Source organism: Magallana gigas, chromosome 4 (genome assembly GCF_963853765.1).
Source record: "Magallana gigas chromosome 4, xbMagGiga1.1, whole genome shotgun sequence".
In the NCBI taxonomy this organism is placed as follows: Eukaryota; Metazoa; Mollusca; class Bivalvia; order Ostreida; family Ostreidae; genus Magallana; species Magallana gigas.
Window position 1 is genome coordinate 793,597 of NC_088856.1, and position 22,145 is coordinate 815,741.

Sequence of the window (22,145 nt, forward strand, 5' to 3'; positions counted from 1 at the left end):
TCTCTCTCTCTCTCTCTCTCTCTCTCTCTCTCTCTCTCTCTGTGGACTGTAATATCTACACTCAATATTTTTTTTCTCACTAGAGGGTCTTCGTAAACCTTGGCGAGAACCACCAGTTTGGGAACCGCAGGTATTTCATACCAATGAATGTTTTATTTGATTTTGTTTTTATTTGCTGACTATTTATCTATATACATTTTTGTACGTAGGAATCGTAATCTTTGTTCTTAAAAGTCGTTACATATAGCAATATATCAAGTTTCTTCAATAGCTGGTTTTCCATGAAAATTCGATAGATAACATTTTATTTATTTTCTTCTTACATTAGACACTGGAAAGTCTTAAAAAATTCATCGGATCTTTTGAACCAAATGAAGAGTTGAATGTACCGGAAGTCAACATTCTACTTGTCGGTCAGGTCGGCGCGGGAAAATCCAGTGTCGTCAACACAATCAACTCCATTTGGAAAGGAGAAATCTCTACCAGATCCTGGGCTGGAAGTTCCGAGCACAGTTTAACAACAAGTGTATGAATCCGTAATATATATATATATATATATATATATATATAAAAAAGCACTAAAAATAACCAACGACACGAACAATAAAGTAAAATATTGTCAAATTTTCGGGACAACCCGTCCCTTCTTCAGGACAACAAAATAAAAACTACATAAGAAAGAAGAAAAACATCTACAAAACTAGCACTAAACTAAACTAAATAATATATATATATATATATATATATATAGATATATATATATATATATACTCGAGAATCAGGGTCAATGTCGACGCTCGATATACATAGCATCAATGTCGACACTTAGGAAAATTGAGTTTATAAGCGATTTCTAGTTGTAATTTGACAAGGATGGACTTTGATAAAATTGTTTTGCCGTAATTAATACATATCTCATCGTTTTATAAAATAAAATCTAAGAAAACAAGAGATCTCAGAATCGTGTCGACTTTCGCAATATATACGCGTCGACATTATGTTTTTCTGCAGAATGTCAACACGAAAAAATGTATATGTGTTTGAAAGGGGAATTACTGTTCACGTCTTATTTCGTGTCTTGAAAAGAAAAATAGTTTTAACATACATGGAGATTTTATTTATCGAAACGCTACACATATTCAGTGTTTTCTTTTTATGTCGTCAACTGCATTTAGTTTTTGAGCCGAATTTGCAAATCTTTCAATAAATCGATGTATTATCTCAGTTTTTCTAAAAATAGACAAAGAGTTGTCCCACATGACAGTGATGCGGAAAGTCCCGTCTACTTTCGTTTTTCAACTTACTCGCGTATATTTACATTATGAATTCTTTATTTCTCGCGGCATTTCTTGTTTCTAGATTGTAATTTTCGTTTGAAAGATAAAAAGAAATAGTTTTATAATTGTATCCACCGGTGTATACTAATTCTTGAACTCTTTTTTAGGGAAAATACATACATACTGCGAAAGTCGACTCGATTCTTACATCTCATGTTTTCGTAAAGTTTATTAAATAAAACATTTAGATATGTTTTGGATAAGGCATATAAACATCATCTAAGTCATTTCTTATTAAATTACAACGGGAAAACGCTTATAAATTCAATTCCCCTACGTGTCGACATTAATGCTATGTATATCGAGTGTCGACATTTTATATATATACTCTCCCCCCTAAAACCAATTTTCCCGGAAATGTTACCCTTTTTGGAGAAAATAAGATTTAAAAAAAATAGCGTTTGTTTATATCTATATATGCACCTGTTCCTCGCTCTGGAAAGAATAAGTACAAGCCAAATATTTATAATAATATATTGTCACATAAAATGCATGTATATACTATTTCAAAACTTATATTATTAGGGTGTTTTCTCTTGTTATTCACACCATATGAAAAAGTACAAGCCTAATGTTCTTATCCATTAAATCACACACAATGTTTAAAATAAATTCTTTAATTTACCACACCTAAAATATTCCAAGCCCCATTTTAATAAAACCCTTTTCCCGAGAATTCTTCTCTTTGTTGAGAATATAAGGTTGTTGGAATAAACAGCGTGCGTCCCCAACCCCCTTCCGGTAAGAGTACTTCTCTGGTCGCGTCTTATTCTTTTTGAGAGCGTCTTCATATATATTTACATGTTTTGTTATGTCTTAATTATAAGTTAATATACATATGGATGCAGATATATCATGACATGACATTCAACACATCTTATATACCTTCGACGCCTTGTGCAAAAAATTGCGATTACGAATTAAGTTGCAAAAATTTAAGACTGTTCACTTTCGGGAAAAGATATCAAAATTAAGTAACTTTAACTTTCATCTAGGGGAAATAATCTGAACTACAAGGCATCATACAAATATTTAGGGATGATTTTTCAACGAAAATACGTGATTTTAAAGTGATTTGAAAGTGAGTGCCCTGGGATCCGTCTTCTAAAAAATCAACGCAAATAAATTGGTTCGATTCCGAACCTTCGAAAATTTATTTAATAATTTTGTTATATCCGTCCTTTATCAGCATTGGGGTAGGGGATACAAGAAGCATCATTGTATTGAAATTGTACAAAATCGAGCCCTCCGATATTTTCTTGGTGTTCATCGGATTACTCCGTTGCTAGGTAAAGCGGGTGGTAAGTTCTAAAATCCACCACGAAATGAACATTTTGCGTCTGTTGAATCGACTAGTATATATGGAAAATGAACGCATTACCAAGTTGGCACGGTGCGCAAAACAATTCTTCTCACTGGAGCTCTCAAGTTAAAAATATCCTGGGATCTCTAAACATGGGAAGTACTTATACCAATTTTATACCTTGTAATTTGAACTATGCAGAGGAAAATTAACGTAATAACTTCGAAACCGAATGTTTCAAAAATATTCAAGATGTGCCAAAACTTCGAACATATATCCTATTTAAATCAAGCTATTCCGTTGAAGAATATACGTTACGCTAGATCTTGCTAAACTCATCAGATCCTTGGCAATGTTTAGATGTGGTGTACTTCCTCTAATGATTGAAACAGGTCGCAATACAGAGGAGAACCGGTACAGGAAAGAATATGTAACTTGTGTGACTTAAATGAAATTGAAAATGAAAGTTTTCTTAGTGATATTGTCCATTCAAAATATTACCAATTATAGTACTCTGTTCACTAATCTAATATGTAAATATCTCCGCCGAATTGCTCATTTTATCTATTAATTATACAACAGAAACATTTGACAAAGCCAACTAACTCCTAAAACATGCAAATTTTATTCACCCTGTAACAGTTTTAAAGCGTTTTATAGGTCCATTGGCCGGGTGTATTGACATTATATCTGTAAAATGAATTTTGTAATTAATTATATACATGTACACATATCACTATGATAAACTATTGACTTAATTGCTATATATTCTGCTTTGTAACGACTCACAGGATGATTTGTTTATTGGGTTGTATATGATTTATACCCATTCCCCCTGTTCTCTCCAATTTATAAGTCTCAAATCAGTGTATGACTTCTTTGTTTTTTTAACATAAATGATTTTCAAATTACATGTTGAATATATAACACTTTTGATTTGCAATTTTGACAAAATTAATGTAACGTTATAAATTCTATGTAACATTGGCATTTTTTTTTTATTATAATCTAAAACTATTACGTTATATATCAATATTTTATACTATTCGACTTTTCCCATCAGTTATTTTGATTTATCATTAATTAAATGGGGCCTATGTCCGAAAAGTCTTTATGTGAAAATTATGAAAGTTTGACAACTAGAGATTCTACCCTCACCATATATTGATCCGGAGTACTTTTTCAACGTTGAAAATTGAGACCAAAAGTCGTGATATTTATACCCGGGGTCATTTTTCAAAAGCTTGAAAATAGTTTTCTGAACTCTGATGACCTTAACACATTTAAGTTTGAGCTTGTTCAAAATTAGAGAGGTTAAGCATTTGAACGTGTACGTCTACGGGTACGTGTAGAACTACAAGTATGTTTACACGTACAAAAATTAAGCGTATGTTTAATAAACTGTACTTGTAAATGAACGTGAAAAATAATTAGATTTAACATTTTCAACATGTTCAGTTTACTCTCACTGTTCATGAAATAATTCAATGAATTTGATGAAACCAAAAGCACAGTCGTCCTTAACCTATCGTCTGCTGTACACAAAACAACTTTTGATATACACAAGGTATGTATTTCTTTTGAAAAATGCTACAAGTTTACACCTCCGTGTACTTTTAATTTTACACGTTTTGTACAACTTGTAGAATTACGCGGCATGCAGAAATTATGACGAATTACACATTAACTTAGGGAATTCCCCTATTTACACGTACTCGTTCACGTACACGTTCAAATGCTTAACCTCTCTATTAACTCCAATAACTGAGTTTTGAACTGTTTTTTTACTGGAACTTCAAATTGTTCAACACGGTTTAATGTACACTTATATCCTTTATGTCCCTATACATATACGGACGTGGCTGTGTTGTTTTAAACCCCTGTCACACCTGGCTGGCTGACAACGCACTAGAAACGCCGTGGGAGCGCGGTACAAACGCTAATAAACACAGAGGAAACACCAAGAGAGCGCGATGATCGCAGCAACAGCTCTCGGGGGTCGCTGTGTGAACGCAGCAAAACAAAAAACAACTCGTTCAAACGCTGTGAGTGCGTAATGATAGTGCAATAAAGACGCAGTGAGATCCCAAAGGACTCCAAGAGGTCTCCGTGCAAGTGAGGAAGGTATATTGCTACATAAGTAAGGAAAAATGACTATAGAAAAAATTAAATTCACCGCGTTCATCATATAGTTTTTTGTTAGGTTATCATCAAGGGTTTGACTCTGTTAAACTAAATAGGGTACATGTACATTCAGCTTAACTTAACAATGATAGTGGTAGACTATTGGTTAGTAACTCTGAAAATTTTCAGAACAGACATTTATTGTTTCCGAGCCCGATGTTTATCACTCTATTTAAGTTAAATGGATGTATTACAAGTATAAGAGAACCTATTTTTTCACCTTTTTTTTCCTAACTGTAGTTTTTACAATGGTGGTTGTGCACCACTAGTAGGTGCCATGAGAATTTCAGCCCACAGGGATAGTGCCTCCGATGTTTTCGAGCCAAATGTTCTTTTACATTTTTTAACATATATAAAAACACTGTTAAAGGTCGGGACCGCTTGATAAATTCACAACAGTAATGTCCACACGAAATATTTATGCACGTTGGTTTATTTCAATTTTAATTCCCTTTGTGTACTGTAGGGTCTGATTCTGCTTAACTAGTGAGGGTACATGTACTTTCAGCTGAACTTAACATTGGTAGTGCTAGTCTATTGGTAATTAACACTGAAAAGTTCAGTCCCAAAAACCAGACATTCAATGTTTCAGAGCCCGATGTTTATAGTTATATTTATGTTTATGAGATGTATTACATGTATAGAAAGACCTAAATGTTTTAAAGAAGAAGTTGTATAAACACAATATATCGACAGTGTAAGACCAATTGCGGATGACTCTAACAATTTCAGCTCCAGCGTAAGGTGTTTCGATGTTTCAGAGCCCGATGTTTTAATTGTCTTTTTCCCTACTTAAAGTTTTTACCATGGTAGCTGTCCACAACTAGTAGGTGCCATGAGAACATCAGCCCACGGAGTAAGAGCCTCCGATGTTTTTGAGTCAAGTCTTCTTTCATCTTTTAAGAAGTTGTATCAACACAATATGTTGACAATGTTAGAGCAGTTGTTAGGATAACCTAACAAAATCATCTCCTGGGTATTGTGTTTCGATGTTTCGGAGCCCGATGTTTTTATTGGGGTTTTTTTCATTTACTATTATTTTTACAATAGTAACTCTCCACCACTAGTAAATGAACACTTCAGCTAACGGGGTAAAAGCATCTGTTGTTTTCGAGTATAATGTCCTCTTATCTTTTTTTAACATATATATAAATAAGACTGTACAAGGTCGACACCGTTTGATAAACACAGCACTAATGTTGACAAGAAAGATATATACGTTGGTGTTTTTCATTTTAATTTCCTTGGTGTACAGTAGGGTCTAATTCCGTTAAACTAGAAATGGTGTATGCACTTTCAGCTTAACTAAACAGTGATTGTGCTACACTATAGGAAAGTAACACTGAAAAATTCGGTCCCTAAAGAACAGACATTCAATGTTTCCGAACCCAATGTTTATAATTCGATTTAGGTTAAATAGATGTATTACTGGAGGGCCTATATCTTTTAAAAAAGAAGTTGTATCAACATTATATGTTGACAGTGTCAGACCACTTGGGGTGAACCTAACGATTTCATCTCCTGGGTATGGTGTTTTGATGTTTCGGAGCCCGATGTTTTTTATTGTTTTTTTCCCTTGCTATAGTTTTTACAATGGTAGCTGTCCACCACTAGTAAACGAAAACTTCAGCCCACGGGGTAAAAGCCTCTGTTGTTTTGGAGTACAATGTCCTCTTAACTGTTTTAACATATATAAAAACAACTTTGTACAACGTCGACACCACTTGATAAACACAGCACTAATGTTGACACGAAAAATATATACGTCGGTGTATTTCACTATTATTTCCCTTGGTGTACAGTAGGGTCTTATTCTGTTTAACTAAATGTGGTACATGTACTGTTAGGTTAACCTAACAGTGATAGTGTTAGACAATTGTTTACTAAAACTAAAAGTTTCAGTTTCAGTCCTCACAGAACGGCCATTCAATGTGTCCGAGACCGATATTCATAATTGTATTTATGTTAAAGAGATGTGTTACAGGAGGGCCAATATTTTTGAAAAAAGAAATTGCATCAACATGATATGTCTACAGTGTCAGACCACTTGGGGCCGAACTGAATAATATCAGTTCCGGGGTAGGGTGTTTCGATGTGTAGTAGCCCGATGTTTTTATTGTTTTTTCCCTAATTATAATTTTTACAATAGTAGCTGTCCACCACTAATAAGTGGCATGAAAATTTCAGTCCACGAGGTAAAATCCACCGTTGTTTCCGAGTACAATGTTCTTTAACTTATTTTAACATATATAAAACAATAAGGCACAAGGTCGACACCGCTTGATAAACACAGCACTAATGTCGACACAAAAGATATATACGTCGGTTTATTTCATTTTTAATTCCCTTGGTGCACAGTAGGGTCTGACACTGTTAAACTTTAAAAAGTACATGTATTTTCAGCTAAACGTACCAGTGAGAGTGCTAGTCTTTTGGTTATAACACTAAACATTTAAGTCCAAAGAGAACATTTTACGGATAATGGTTCGATGTTTCCAAGCCTGATGTTTATAATTCGATTTAGCTTAGGTTGGCCATCCAAAACTAGATTGATAATAGATTGCAAGTTTGATCACTAAAATCTTAGTGTGATTTTAACGAGTTTATTAAATAATAAAGTCTCATTTTTGAAATCTTTCAAAAAATTTAATTTTGATAAATTTATCATATGTTGAAGTTAACATTGAAGTCTATGGGAAAAATGCATTTTTAAATATATTTCTTTAGTACAAGTAATTTTCTCACATTTCTCTTGGTAAAAAGTTGCAAAAGCTTTCTCCGTCTTCGAATATGCTAAAATAATTCATAGTTTACCATATTTTTTTCAGAAAATGATTTTTTTTAAATTTTCCTAAAGGGCAGACAACTCTTAAAAAGTTTTAAGTGCAAAACGTTTATTTAATTAACTATATACATACACCCAAGTTTGGTTTATGTCAGTCTTATAATAGCTTCAAAATATGTATCTGATGTAGTATAGATCAATCAAAATTGTTAAATTCACCTTAGTTATAGATGGACTACCTTAAATAGATGTATTAAAGGAGGGCCAATATCTTTTTAAAAAAGATTGTATCAACACAATATATTGGCAGGGTCAAACCACTTGCGGGTGAACCTAATAATTTCAGCACTGGAGTTGAGTGAATCGATGCTCCGGATCTCTATGGGTTTTTTGTGTGGGTTTTTTTCCATAACAATAATTTTTACAATAGAAGGAGGCATGAAAACTTCAGCCAACGGGGTAAGAGCCTCCGTTGTTTTCAAGTACAATGTTCTCTAACTTTTTTTAACTTATACAAAAACAACACGGCAAAATGTCGACCGACACCACTTGATAAACACAGCACTAATGTCGACACTAAAGATAATTTTTTTTTTCATTTTTAATTCCCTTGGTGTACAGTAGGGTCTGATTCTGTTAAGCTATATATAGTATTTGTACTTTCAGCTGAACTTAACAGTGATAGTGCTAGACTTCTGGTTACAAACACTGAAAAATTCAGTCCCAAGAGAACAGACATTCATTCTTTTCGAAGCCCGATCTTCATAATTGTATTTATTTTATATAGATGTATTACAGGAGGGCCTATGTCTTTTTAAAAAGAAGTTGTATCAACACAATATGTTGACAGTGTCATAATACTTGCGGATGAAACTAACAATATCATATTCAGGGGAGGGTGTTTCGATGTTTCGGAACCTAATTCTTTAATTGCTTTCTTTTTTTCCCAAACCATAATTTTTACAATGGTAGCTGTCCAACACTAGTATGTTCCATGAAAACTTCAGCCCACAGACAAAGAGCCTCCATTGTTTCCGGGTTTTATGTTCTTTAACCTTTTTTAAACATATATGAAATTAACAATGTTAAAAGTCGACATCACTTGATAAACACATCACTAATGTCGACACAAAATATTTATATGTCGGTGTATTTTATTTTTGATTCCCTTGGTGTACAGTATGGTTTGATTCTGTTAAACTACATAAGGTATATGTACTTACAGCTTAATTTAACAGTGATAGTGCTAGACTTCTGGTTACAAACTCTAAAAAAAAATCAGTACCAAGAGAACGGACATTCATTCTTTTCGAAGCCCGATCTTCATAATTGTATTTATGTTAAACAGATGTATTACAGGAACGCTTATATTTTTAAAAAGTTGTATCAACACAATATGTTGACAGTGTCATACCAGTTCCGGATGAACCTAACAATATCTTTTTTGAGGTATGGTGTTTTGATGTTTCAAAAACCCGATGGTTTTATTGTTTTTTTTCCTAACTATAATTTTTACAATGGTAGCTGTCCACCACTGGTAGTTGCCATAAAAACCCAAGCACACGAGATAAGAGCCTCCGATCTTTTCGGGTCAAATGTTCTTTTACCTTATTTTAACATATATAAACACAACATTGTAAAATGTTGATGCCACTTGATAAACACAGCACTAATGTCGACACGAAATATATATACACATCGGTTTATTTCGTTTTTAATTGCCTTGGTGTACTGTAGAGTCTGATTATGTTAAACTAGATAGGATACATGTACTTTCAGGTACCTTAACAGTGATACGCAGCACTGTTAAGGCTTACTACGAAAATATCAGCGGATTTAAATGTTCATAAACCGATGCATCTATCACTACAAAATATTTATGTAAAGTTATTCTTTCATGATATAAATGTGATATAAAATAAAACATTATAGTAAATGCAACTGTGTATTACACTTAGAGAACTTTAGTCCATAGTGAAAGAGTCTCCGATGTTTTCGAGTCAGATGTTCATTTTGTAAAATGTCGACATCGCTTGATAAACACAGCCTTAATGTCGATACAAAAGATATGTACGTCGGTGAATTTCAATTTTAATTCCCTTGGAGTACAGTAGGATCTGATTCTGTTAAACTAAATATGATACATGTACTTTTAAGTTTACCTACCAGTGATAGTTTTAGACAATTGGTTACTAACACTGAAAATTTCAGTCCCCACAGAAGGGAAATTTAATGTTTTGGATCCCGATGTTCATATTTGTATTTATTTTATGTAGATGAATTACAGGAGGGCCAATATCTCTTTAAAAAGAAGTTGTATCAACACAATATGTTGACACTGTCTTAATACTTGCGGGTGAAACAAACAATATCATCTTCAGGGGAGGGTGTTTCGATGTTTCGGAACCTAATTTTTTTATTGTTTTTTCCCAAACCATAATTTTTAAAATGGAAGCTGTCCATCACTAGTAGGTTCCATGAAAACTTCAGCCCACAGAGTAAGAGCCTCCATTATTTCCGGAAACTATGTTTTTTAATGTTTTTTTAAACATATATAAAATTAACAATGCTAAAAGTCGACACCACTTGATAAACACATCACTAATGTCGACACGAAAGATATATATGTCGGTGTATTTTATTTGTAATTCCCTTGGTGTACAGTATGGTTTGATTCTGTTAAACTACATAGGGTACTTGTACTTATGGCTTCACTTAAGAGTGATAGTGCTAGACTTCTGGTTACAAACTCTAAAAAAATCAGTACCAAGAGAACGGACATTCATTCTTTTCGAAGCCCGATCTTCATAATTGTATTTATGTTAAACAGATGTATTACAGTAAAGCTTATATTTTTTAAAGAAAAACTTGTATCAACACAATATGTTTACATTGTCATACCACTTCCGGATGAACCTAACAATATCTTTTCCGAGGTATGGTGTTTTGATGTTTCAAAACACGATGGTTCTATTGTTTTTTTCCTAACTATAATTTTTACAATGGTAGCTGTCCACCACTGGTAGTTGCCATAAAAACCCAAGCACACGAGATAAGAGCCTCCGATCTTTTCGGGTCAAATGTTCTTTTACCTTGTTTTAACATATATAAACACAACATTCTAAAATGTTGATGCCACTTGATAAACACAGCACTAATGTCGACACGAAATATATATACACATCGGTTTATTTCATTTTTAATTGCCTTGGTGTACTGTAGAGTCTGATTATGTTAAACTAGAGAGGATACATGTACTTTCAGGTACCTTAACAGTGATACGCAGCACTGTTAAGGCTTACTACGAAAATATCAGCGGATTTAAATGTTCATAAACCGATGCATCTATCACTACAAAATATTTATGTAAAGTTATTCTTTCATGATATAAATGTGATATAAAATAAAACATTATAGTAAATGCAACTGTGTATTACACTTAGAGAACTTTAGTCCATAGTGAAAGAGTCTCCGATGTTTTCGAGTCAGATGTTCATTTTGTAAAATGTCGACATCGCTTGATAAACACAGCCTTAATGTCGATACAAAAGATATGTACGTCGGTGAATTTCAATTTTAATTCCCTTGGAGTACAGTAGGATCTGATTCTGTTAAACTAAATATGATACATGTACTTTTAAGTTTACCTACCAGTGATAGTTTTAGACAATTGGTTACTAACACTGAAAATTTCAGTCCCCACAGAAGGGAAATTTAATGTTTTGGATCCCGATGTTCATATTTGTATTTATTTTATGTAGATGAATTACAGGAGGGCCAATATCTCTTTAAAAAGAAGTTGTATCAACACAATATGTTGACACTGTCTTAATACTTGCGGGTGAAACAAACAATATCATCTTCAGGGGAGGGTGTTTCGATGTTTCGGAACCTAATTTTTTTATTGTTTTTTCCCAAACCATAATTTTTAAAATGGAAGCTGTCCATCACTAGTAGGTTCCATGAAAACTTCAGCCCACAGAGTAAGAGCCTCCATTATTTCCGGAAACTATGTTTTTTAATGTTTTTTTAAACATATATAAAATTAACAATGCTAAAAGTCGACACCACTTGATAAACACATCACTAATGTCGACACGAAAGATATATATGTCGGTGTATTTTATTTGTAATTCCCTTGGTGTACAGTATGGTTTGATTCTGTTAAACTACATAGGGTACTTGTACTTATGGCTTCACTTAAGAGTGATAGTGCTAGACTTCTGGTTACAAACTCTAAAAAAATCAGTACCAAGAGAACGGACATTCATTCTTTTCGAAGCCCGATCTTCATAATTGTATTTATGTTAAACAGATGTATTACAGTAAAGCTTATATTTTTTAAAGAAAAACTTGTATCAACACAATATGTTTACATTGTCATACCACTTCCGGATGAACCTAACAATATCTTTTCCGAGGTATGGTGTTTTGATGTTTCAAAACACGATGGTTCTATTGTTTTTTTCCTAACTATAATTTTTACAATGGTAGCTGTCCACCACTGGTAGTTGCCATAAAAACCCAAGCACACGAGATAAGAGCCTCCGATCTTTTCGGGTCAAATGTTCTTTTACCTTGTTTTAACATATATAAACACAACATTCTAAAATGTTGATGCCACTTGATAAACACAGCACTAATGTCGACACGAAATATATATACACATCGGTTTATTTCATTTTTAATTGCCTTGGTGTACTGTAGAGTCTGATTATGTTAAACTAGAGAGGATACATGTACTTTCAGGTACCTTAACAGTGATACGCAGCACTGTTAAGGCTTACTACGAAAATATCAGCGGATTTAAATGTTCATAAACCGATGCATCTATCACTACAAAATATTTATGTAAAGTTATTCTTTCATGATATAAATGTGATATAAAATAAAACATTATAGTAAATGCAACTGTGTATTACACTTAGAGAACTTTAGTCCATAGTGAAAGAGTCTCCGATGTTTTCGAGTCAGATGTTCATTTTGTAAAATGTCGACATCGCTTGATAAACACAGCCTTAATGTCGATACAAAAGATATGTACGTCGGTGAATTTCAATTTTAATTCCCTTGGAGTACAGTAGGATCTGATTCTGTTAAACTAAATATGATACATGTACTTTTAAGTTTACCTACCAGTGATAGTTTTAGACAATTGGTTACTAACACTGAAAATTTCAGTCCCCACAGAAGGGAAATTTAATGTTTTGGATCCCGATGTTCATATTTGTATTTATTTTATGTAGATGAATTACAGGAGGGCCAATATCTCTTTAAAAAGAAGTTGTATCAACACAATATGTTGACACTGTCTTAATACTTGCGGGTGAAACAAACAATATCATCTTCAGGGGAGGGTGTTTCGATGTTTCGGAACCTAATTTTTTTATTGTTTTTTCCCAAACCATAATTTTTAAAATGGAAGCTGTCCATCACTAGTAGGTTCCATGAAAACTTCAGCCCACAGAGTAAGAGCCTCCATTATTTCCGGAAACTATGTTTTTTAATGTTTTTTTAAACATATATAAAATTAACAATGCTAAAAGTCGACACCACTTGATAAACACATCACTAATGTCGACACGAAAGATATATATGTCGGTGTATTTTATTTGTAATTCCCTTGGTGTACAGTATGGTTTGATTCTGTTAAACTACATAGGGTACTTGTACTTATGGCTTCACTTAAGAGTGATAGTGCTAGACTTCTGGTTACAAACTCTAAAAAAATCAGTACCAAGAGAACGGACATTCATTCTTTTCGAAGCCCGATCTTCATAATTGTATTTATGTTAAACAGATGTATTACAGTAAAGCTTATATTTTTTAAAGAAAAAGTTGTATCAACACAATATGTTTACATTGTCATACCACTTCCGGATGAACCTAACAATATCTTTTCCGAGGTATGGTGTTTTGATGTTTCAAAACACGATGGTTCTATTGTTTTTTCCTAACTATAATTTTTACAATGGTAGCTGTCCACCACTGGTAGTTGCCATAAAAACCCAAGCACACGAGATAAGAGCCTCCGATCTTTTCGGGTCAAATGTTCTTTTACCTTGTTTTAACATATATAAACACAACATTCTAAAATGTTGATGCCACTTGATAAACACAGCACTAATGTCGACACGAAATATATATACACATCGGTTTATTTCATTTTTAATTGCCTTGGTGTACTGTAGAGTCTGATTATGTTAAACTAGATAGGATACATGTACTTTCAGGTACCTTAACAGTGATACGCAGCACTGTTAAGGCTTACTACGAAAATATCAGCGGATTTAAATGTTCATAAACCGATGCATCTATCACTACAAAATATTTATGTAAAGTTATTCTTTCATGATATAAATGTGATATAAAATAAAACATTATAGTAAATGCAACTGTGTATTACACTTAGAGAACTTTAGTCCATAGTGAAAGAGTCTCCGATGTTTTCGAGTCAGATGTTCATTTTGTAAAATGTCGACATCGCTTGATAAACAAAGCCTTAATGTCGATACAAAAGATATGTACGTCGGTGAATTTCAATTTTAATTCCCTTGGAGTACAGTAGGATCTGATTCTGTTAAACTAAATATGATACATGTACTTTTAAGTTTACCTACCAGTGATAGTTTTAGACAATTGGTTACTAACACTGAAAATTTCAGTCCCCACAGAAGGGAAATTTAATGTTTTGGATCCCGATGTTCATATTTGTATTTATTTTATGTAGATGAATTACAGGAGGGCCAATATCTCTTTAAAAAGAAGTTGTATCAACACAATATGTTGACACTGTCTTAATACTTGCGGGTGAAACAAACAATATCATCTTCAGGGGAGGGTGTTTCGATGTTTCGGAACCTAATTTTTTTATTGTTTTTTCCCAAACCATAATTTTTAAAATGGAAGCTGTCCATCACTAGTAGGTTCCATGAAAACTTCAGCCCACAGAGTAAGAGCCTCCATTATTTCCGGAAACTATGTTTTTTAATGTTTTTTTAAACATATATAAAATTAACAATGCTAAAAGTCGACACCACTTGATAAACACATCACTAATGTCGACACGAAAGATATATATGTCGGTGTATTTTATTTTTAATTGCCTTGGTGTACAGTATGGTTTGATTCTGTTAAACTACATAGGGTACTTGTACTTATGGCTTCACTTAAGAGTGATAGTGCTAGACTTCTGGTTACAAACTCTAAAAAAATCAGTACCAAGAGAACGGACATTCATTCTTTTCGAAGCCCGATCTTCATAATTGTATTTATGTTAAACAGATGTATTACAGTAAAGCTTATATTTTTTAAAGAAAAAGTTGTATCAACACAATATGTTTACATTGTCATACCACTTCCGGATGAACCTAACAATATCTTTTCCGAGGTATGGTGTTTTGATGTTTCAAAACACGATGGTTCTATTGTTTTTTCCTAACTATAATTTTTACAATGGTAGCTGTCCACCACTGGTAGTTGCCATAAAAACCCAAGCACACGAGATAAGAGCCTCCGATCTTTTCGGGTCAAATGTTCTTTTACCTTGTTTTAACATATATAAACACAACATTCTAAAATGTTGATGCCACTTGATAAACACAGCACTAATGTCGACACGAAATATATATACACATCGGTTTATTTCATTTTTAATTGCCTTGGTGTACTGTAGAGTCTGATTATGTTAAACTAGATAGGATACATGTACTTTCAGGTACCTTAACAGTGATACGCAGCACTGTTAAGGCTTACTACGAAAATATCAGCGGATTTAAATGTTCATAAACCGATGCATCTATCACTACAAAATATTTATGTAAAGTTATTCTTTCATGATATAAATGTGATATAAATTAAAACATTATAGTAAAACCAACTGTGTATTACACTTAGAGAACTTTAGTCCATAGTGAAAGAGTCTCCGATGTTTTCGAGTCAGATGTTCATTTTGTAAAATGTCGACATCGCTTGATAAACACAGCCTTAATGTCGATACAAAAGATATGTACGTCGGTGAATTTCAATTTTAATTCCCTTGGAGTACAGTAGGATCTGATTCTGTTAATCTAAATATAATACATGTACTTTTAAGTTTACCTACCAGTGATAGTTTTAGACAATTGGTTACTAACACTGAAAATTTCAGTCCCCACAGAAGGGAAATTTAATGTTTTGGATCCCGATGTTCATATTTGTATTTATTTTATGTAGATGAATTACAGGAGGGCCAATATCTCTTTAAAAAGAAGTTGTATCAACACAATATGTTGACACTGTCTTAATACTTGCGGGTGAAACAAACAATATCATCTTCAGGGGAGGGTGTTTCGATGTTTCGGAACCTAATTTTTTTTATTGTTTTTTCCCAAACCATAATTTTTAAAATGGAAGCTGTCCATCACTAGTAGGTTCCATGAAAACTTCAGCCCACAGAGTAAGAGCCTCCATTATTTCCGGAAACTATGTTTTTTAATGTTTTTTTAAACATATATAAAATTAACAATGCTAAAAGTCGACACCACTTGATAAACACATCACTAATGTCGACACGAAAGATATATATGTCGGTGTATTTTATTTGTAATTCCCTTGGTGTACAGTATGGTTTGATTCTGTTAAACTACATAGGGTACTTGTACTTATGGCTTCACTTAAGAGTGATAGTGCTAGACTTCTGGTTACAAACTCTAAAAAAATCAGTACCAAGAGAACGGACATTCATTCTTTTCGAAGCCCGATCTTCATAATTGTATTTATGTTAAACAGATGTATTACAGTAAAGCTTATATTTTTTAAAGAAAAAGTTGTATCAACACAATATGTTTACATTGTCATACCACTTCCGGATGAACCTAACAATATCTTTTCCGAGGTATGGTGTTTTGATGTTTCAAAACACGATGGTTCTATTGTTTTTTCCTAACTATAATTTTTACAATGGTAGCTGTCCACCACTGGTAGTTGCCATAAAAACCCAAGCACACGAGATAAGAGCCTCCGATCTTTTCGGGTCAAATGTTCTTTTACCTTGTTTTAACATATATAAACACAACATTCTAAAATGTTGATGCCACTTGATAAACACAGCACTAATGTCGACACGAAATATATATACACATCGGTTTATTTCATTTTTAATTGCCTTGGTGTACTGTAGAGTCTGATTATGTTAAACTAGATAGGATACATGTACTTTCAGGTACCTTAACAGTGATACGCAGCACTGTTAAGGCTTACTACGAAAATATCAGCGGATTTAAATGTTCATAAACCGATGCATCTATCACTACAAAATATTTATGTAAAGTTATTCTTTCATGATATAAATGTGATATAAAATAAAACATTATTGTAAATGCAACTGTGTATTACACTTAGAGAACTTTAGTCCATAGTGAAAGAGTCTCCGATGTTTTCGAGTCAGATGTTCATTTTGTAAAATGTCGACATCGCTTGATATACACAGCCTTAATGTCGATACAAAAGATATGTACGTCGGTGAATTTCAATTTTAATTCCCTTGGAGTACAGTAGGATCTGATTCTGTTAAACTAAATATGATACATGTACTTTTAAGTTTACCTACCAGTGATAGTTTTAGACAATTGGTTACTAACACTGAAAATTTCAGTCCCCACAGAAGGGAAATTTAATGTTTTGGATCCCGATGTTCATATTTGTATTTATTTTATGTAGATGAATTACAGGAGGGCCAATATCTCTTTAAAAAGAAGTTGTATCAACACAATATGTTGACACTGTCTTAATACTTGCGGGTGAAACAAACAATATCATCTTCAGGGGAGGGTGTTTCGATGTTTCGGAACCTAATTTTTTTTATTGTTTTTTCCCAAACCATAATTTTTAAAATGGAAGCTGTCCATCACTAGTAGGTTCCATGAAAACTTCAGCCCACAGAGTAAGAGCCTCCATTATTTCCGGAAACTATGTTTTTTAATGTTTTTTTAAACATATATAAAATTAACAATGCTAAAAGTCGACACCACTTGATAAACACATCACTAATGTCGACACGAAAGATATATATGTCGGTGTATTTTATTTGTAATTCCCTTGGTGTACAGTATGGTTTGATTCTGTTAAACTACATAGGGTAATTGTACTTATGGCTTCACTTAAGAGTGATAGTGCTAGACTTCTGGTTACAAACTCTAAAAAAATCAGTACCAAGAGAACGGACATTCATTCTTTTCGAAGCCCGATCTTCATAATTGTATTTATGTTAAACAGATGTATTACAGTAAAGCTTATATTTTTTAAAGAAAAAGTTGTATCAACACAATATGTTTACATTGTCATACCACTTCCGGATGAACCTAACAATATCTTTTCCGAGGTATGGTGTTTTGATGTTTCAAAACACGATGGTTCTATTGTTTTTTCCTAACTATAATTTTTACAATGGTAGCTGTCCACCACTGGTAGTTGCCATAAAAACCCAAGCACACGAGATAAGAGCCTCCGATCTTTTCGGGTCAAATGTTCTTTTACCTTGTTTTAACATATATAAACACAACATTCTAAAATGTTGATGCCACTTGATAAACACAGCACTAATGTCGACACGAAATATATATACACATCGGTTTATTTCATTTTTAATTGCCTTGGTGTACTGTAGAGTCTGATTATGTTAAACTAGATAGGATACATGTACTTTCAGGTACCTTAACAGTGATACGCAGCACTGTTAAGGCTTACTACGAAAATATCAGCGGATTTAAATGTTCATAAACCGATGCATCTATCACTACAAAATATTTATGTAAAGTTATTCTTTCATGATATAAATGTGATATAAAATAAAACATTATAGTAAATGCAACTGTGTATTACACTTAGAGAACTTTAGTCCATAGTGAAAGAGTCTCCGATGTTTTCGAGTCAGATGTTCATTTTGTAAAATGTCGACATCGCTTGATAAACACAGCCTTAATGTCGATACAAAAGATATGTACGTCGGTGAATTTCAATTTTAATTCCCTTGGAGTACAGTAGGATCTGATTCTGTTAAACTAAATATGATACATGTACTTTTAAGTTTACCTACCAGTGATAGTTTTAGACAATTGGTTACTAACACTGAAAATTTCAGTCCCCACAGAAGGGAAATTTAATGTTTTGGATCCCGATGTTCATATTTGTATTTATTTTATGTAGATGAATTACAGGAGGGCCAATATCTCTTTAAAAAGAAGTTGTATCAACACAATATGTTGACACTGTCTTAATACTTGCGGGTGAAACAAACAATATCATCTTCAGGGGAGGGTGTTTCGATGTTTCGGAACCTAATTTTTTTTATTGTTTTTTCCCAAACCATAATTTTTAAAATGGAAGCTGTCCATCACTAGTAGGTTCCATGAAAACTTCAGCCCACAGAGTAAGAGCCTCCATTATTTCCGGAAACTATGTTTTTTAATGTTTTTTTAAACATATATAAAATTAACAATGCTAAAAGTCGACACCACTTGATAAACACATCACTAATGTCGACACGAAAGATATATATGTCGGTGTATTTTATTTGTAATTCCCTTGGTGTACAGTATGGTTTGATTCTGTTAAACTACATAGGGTACTTGTACTTATGGCTTCACTTAAGAGTGATAGTGCTAGACTTCTGGTTACAAACTCTAAAAAAATCAGTACCAAGAGAACGGACATTCATTCTTTTCGAAGCCCGATCTTCATAATTGTATTTATGTTAAACAGATGTATTACAGTAAAGCTTATATTTTTTAAAGAAAAAGTTGTATCAACACAATATGTTTACATTGTCATACCACTTCCGGATGAACCTAACAATATCTTTTCCGAGGTATGGTGTTTTGATGTTTCAAAACACGATGGTTCTATTGTTTTTTCCTAACTATAATTTTTACAATGGTAGCTGTCCACCACTGGTAGTTGCCATAAAAACCCAAGCACACGAGATAAGAGCCTCCGATCTTTTCGGGTCAAATGTTCTTTTACCTTGTTTTAACATATATAAACACAACATTGTAAAATGTTGATGCCACTTGATAAACACAGCACTAATGTCGACACGAAATATATATACACATCGGTTTATTTCATTTTTAATTGCCTTGGTGTACTGTAGAGTCTGATTATGTTAAACTAGATAGGATACATGTACTTTCAGGTACCTTAACAGTGATACGCAGCACTGTTAAGGCTTACTACGAAAATATCAGCGGATTTAAATGTTCATAAACCGATGCATCTATCACTACAAAATATTTATGTAAAGTTATTCTTTCATGATATAAATGTGATATAAAATAAAACATTATAGTAAATGCAACTGTGTATTACACTTAGAGAACTTTAGTCCATAGTGAAAGAGTCTCCGATGTTTTCGAGTCAGATGTTCATTTTGTAAAATGTCGACATCGCTTGATAAACACAGCCTTAATGTCGATACAAAAGATATGTACGTCGGTGAATTTCAATTTTAATTCCCTTGGAGTACAGTAGGATCTGATTCTGTTAAACTAAATATGATACATGTACTTTTAAGTTTACCTACCAGTGATAGTTTTAGACAATTGGTTACTAACACTGAAAATTTCAGTCCCCACAGAAGGGAAATTTAATGTTTTGGATCCCGATGTTCATATTTGTATTTATTTTATGTAGATGAATTACAGGAGGGCCAATATCTCTTTAAAAAGAAGTTGTATCAACACAATATGTTGACACTGTCTTAATACTTGCGGGTGAAACAAACAATATCATCTTCAGGGGAGGGTGTTTCGATGTTTCGGAACCTAATTTTTTTATTGTTTTTTCCCAAACCATAATTTTTAAAATGGAAGCTGTCCATCACTAGTAGGTTCCATGAAAACTTCAGCCCACAGAGTAAGAGCCTCCATTATTTCCGGAAACTATGTTTTTTAATGTTTTTTTAAACATATATAAAATTAACAATGCTAAAAGTCGACACCACTTGATAAACACATCACTAATGTCGACACGAAAGATATATATGTCGGTGTATTTTATTTGTAATTCCCTTGGTGTACAGTATGGTTTGATTCTGTTAAACTACATAGGGTACTTGTACTTATGGCTTCACTTAAGAGTGATAGTGCTAGACTTCTGGTTACAAACTCTAAAAAAATCAGTACCAAGAGAACGGACATTCATTCTTTTCGAAGCCCGATCTTCATAATTGTATTTATGTTAAACAGATGTATTACAGTAAAGCTTATATTTTTTAAAGAAAAAGTTGTATCAACACAATATGTTTACATTGTCATACCACTTCCGGATGAACCTAACAATATCTTTTCCGAGGTATGGTGTTTTGATGTTTCAAAACACGATGGTTCTATTGTTTTTTCCTAACTATAATTTTTACAATGGTAGCTGTCCACCACTGGTAGTTGCCATAAAAACCCAAGCACACGAGATAAGAGCCTCCGATCTTTTCGGGTCAAATGTTCTTTTACCTTGTTTTAACATATATAAACACAACATTCTAAAATGTTGATGCCACTTGATAAACACAGCACTAATGTCGACACGAAATATATATACACATCGGTTTATTTCATTTTTAATTGCCTTGGTGTACTGTAGAGTCTGATTATGTTAAACTAGATAGGATACATGTACTTTCAGGTACCTTAACAGTGATACGCAGCACTGTTAAGGCTTACTACGAAAATATCAGCGGATTTAAATGTTCATAAACCGATGCATCTATCACTACAAAATATTTATGTAAAGTTATTCTTTCATGATATAAATGTGATATAAAATAAAACATTATAGTAAATGCAACTGTGTATTACACTTAGAGAACTTTAGTCCATAGTGAAAGAGTCTCCGATGTTTTCGAGTCAGATGTTCATTTTGTAAAATGTCGACATCGCTTGATAAACACAGCCTTAATGTCGATACAAAAGATATGTACGTCGGTGAATTTCAATTTTAATTCCCTTGGAGTACAGTAGGATCTGATTCTGTTAAACTAAATATGATACATGTACTTTTAAGTTTACCTACCAGTGATAGTTTTAGACAATTGGTTACTAACACTGAAAATTTCAGTCCCCACAGAAGGGAAATTTAATGTTTTGGATCCCGATGTTCATATTTGTATTTATTTTATGTAGATGAATTACAGGAGGGCCAATATCTCTTTAAAAAGAAGTTGTATCAACACAATATGTTGACACTGTCTTAATACTTGCGGGTGAAACAAACAATATCATCTTCAGGGGAGGGTGTTTCGATGTTTCGGAACCTAATTTTTTTTATTGTTTTTTCCCAAACCATAATTTTTAAAATGGAAGCTGTCCATCACTAGTAGGTTCCATGAAAACTTCAGCCCACAGAGTAAGAGCCTCCATTATTTCCGGAAACTATGTTTTTTAATGTTTTTTTAAACATATATAAAATTAACAATGCTAAAAGTCGACACCACTTGATAAACACATCACTAATGTCGACACGAAAGATATATATGTCGGTGTATTTTATTTGTAATTCCCTTGGT

At 33.1% G+C, this 22,145-nt stretch overlaps 1 protein-coding gene across 3 annotated transcripts in view; it reads left to right on the forward strand.

Moving 5' to 3' along the window:
* LOC105322734 (interferon-induced protein 44) overlaps nucleotides 1–22,145 on the forward strand; it is a 174,631-nt gene that overhangs the window by 5,735 nt on the left and 146,751 nt on the right. For all 3 annotated transcript variants that reach the window (XM_066080811.1, XM_066080810.1, XM_066080812.1), the window contains exons 3-4: nucleotides 84–130; nucleotides 329–526. In XM_066080811.1, the coding sequence (XP_065936883.1) occupies nucleotides 84–130; nucleotides 329–526 (245 nt within the window). The remainder of the gene's footprint in view (nucleotides 1–83; nucleotides 131–328; nucleotides 527–22,145) is intronic.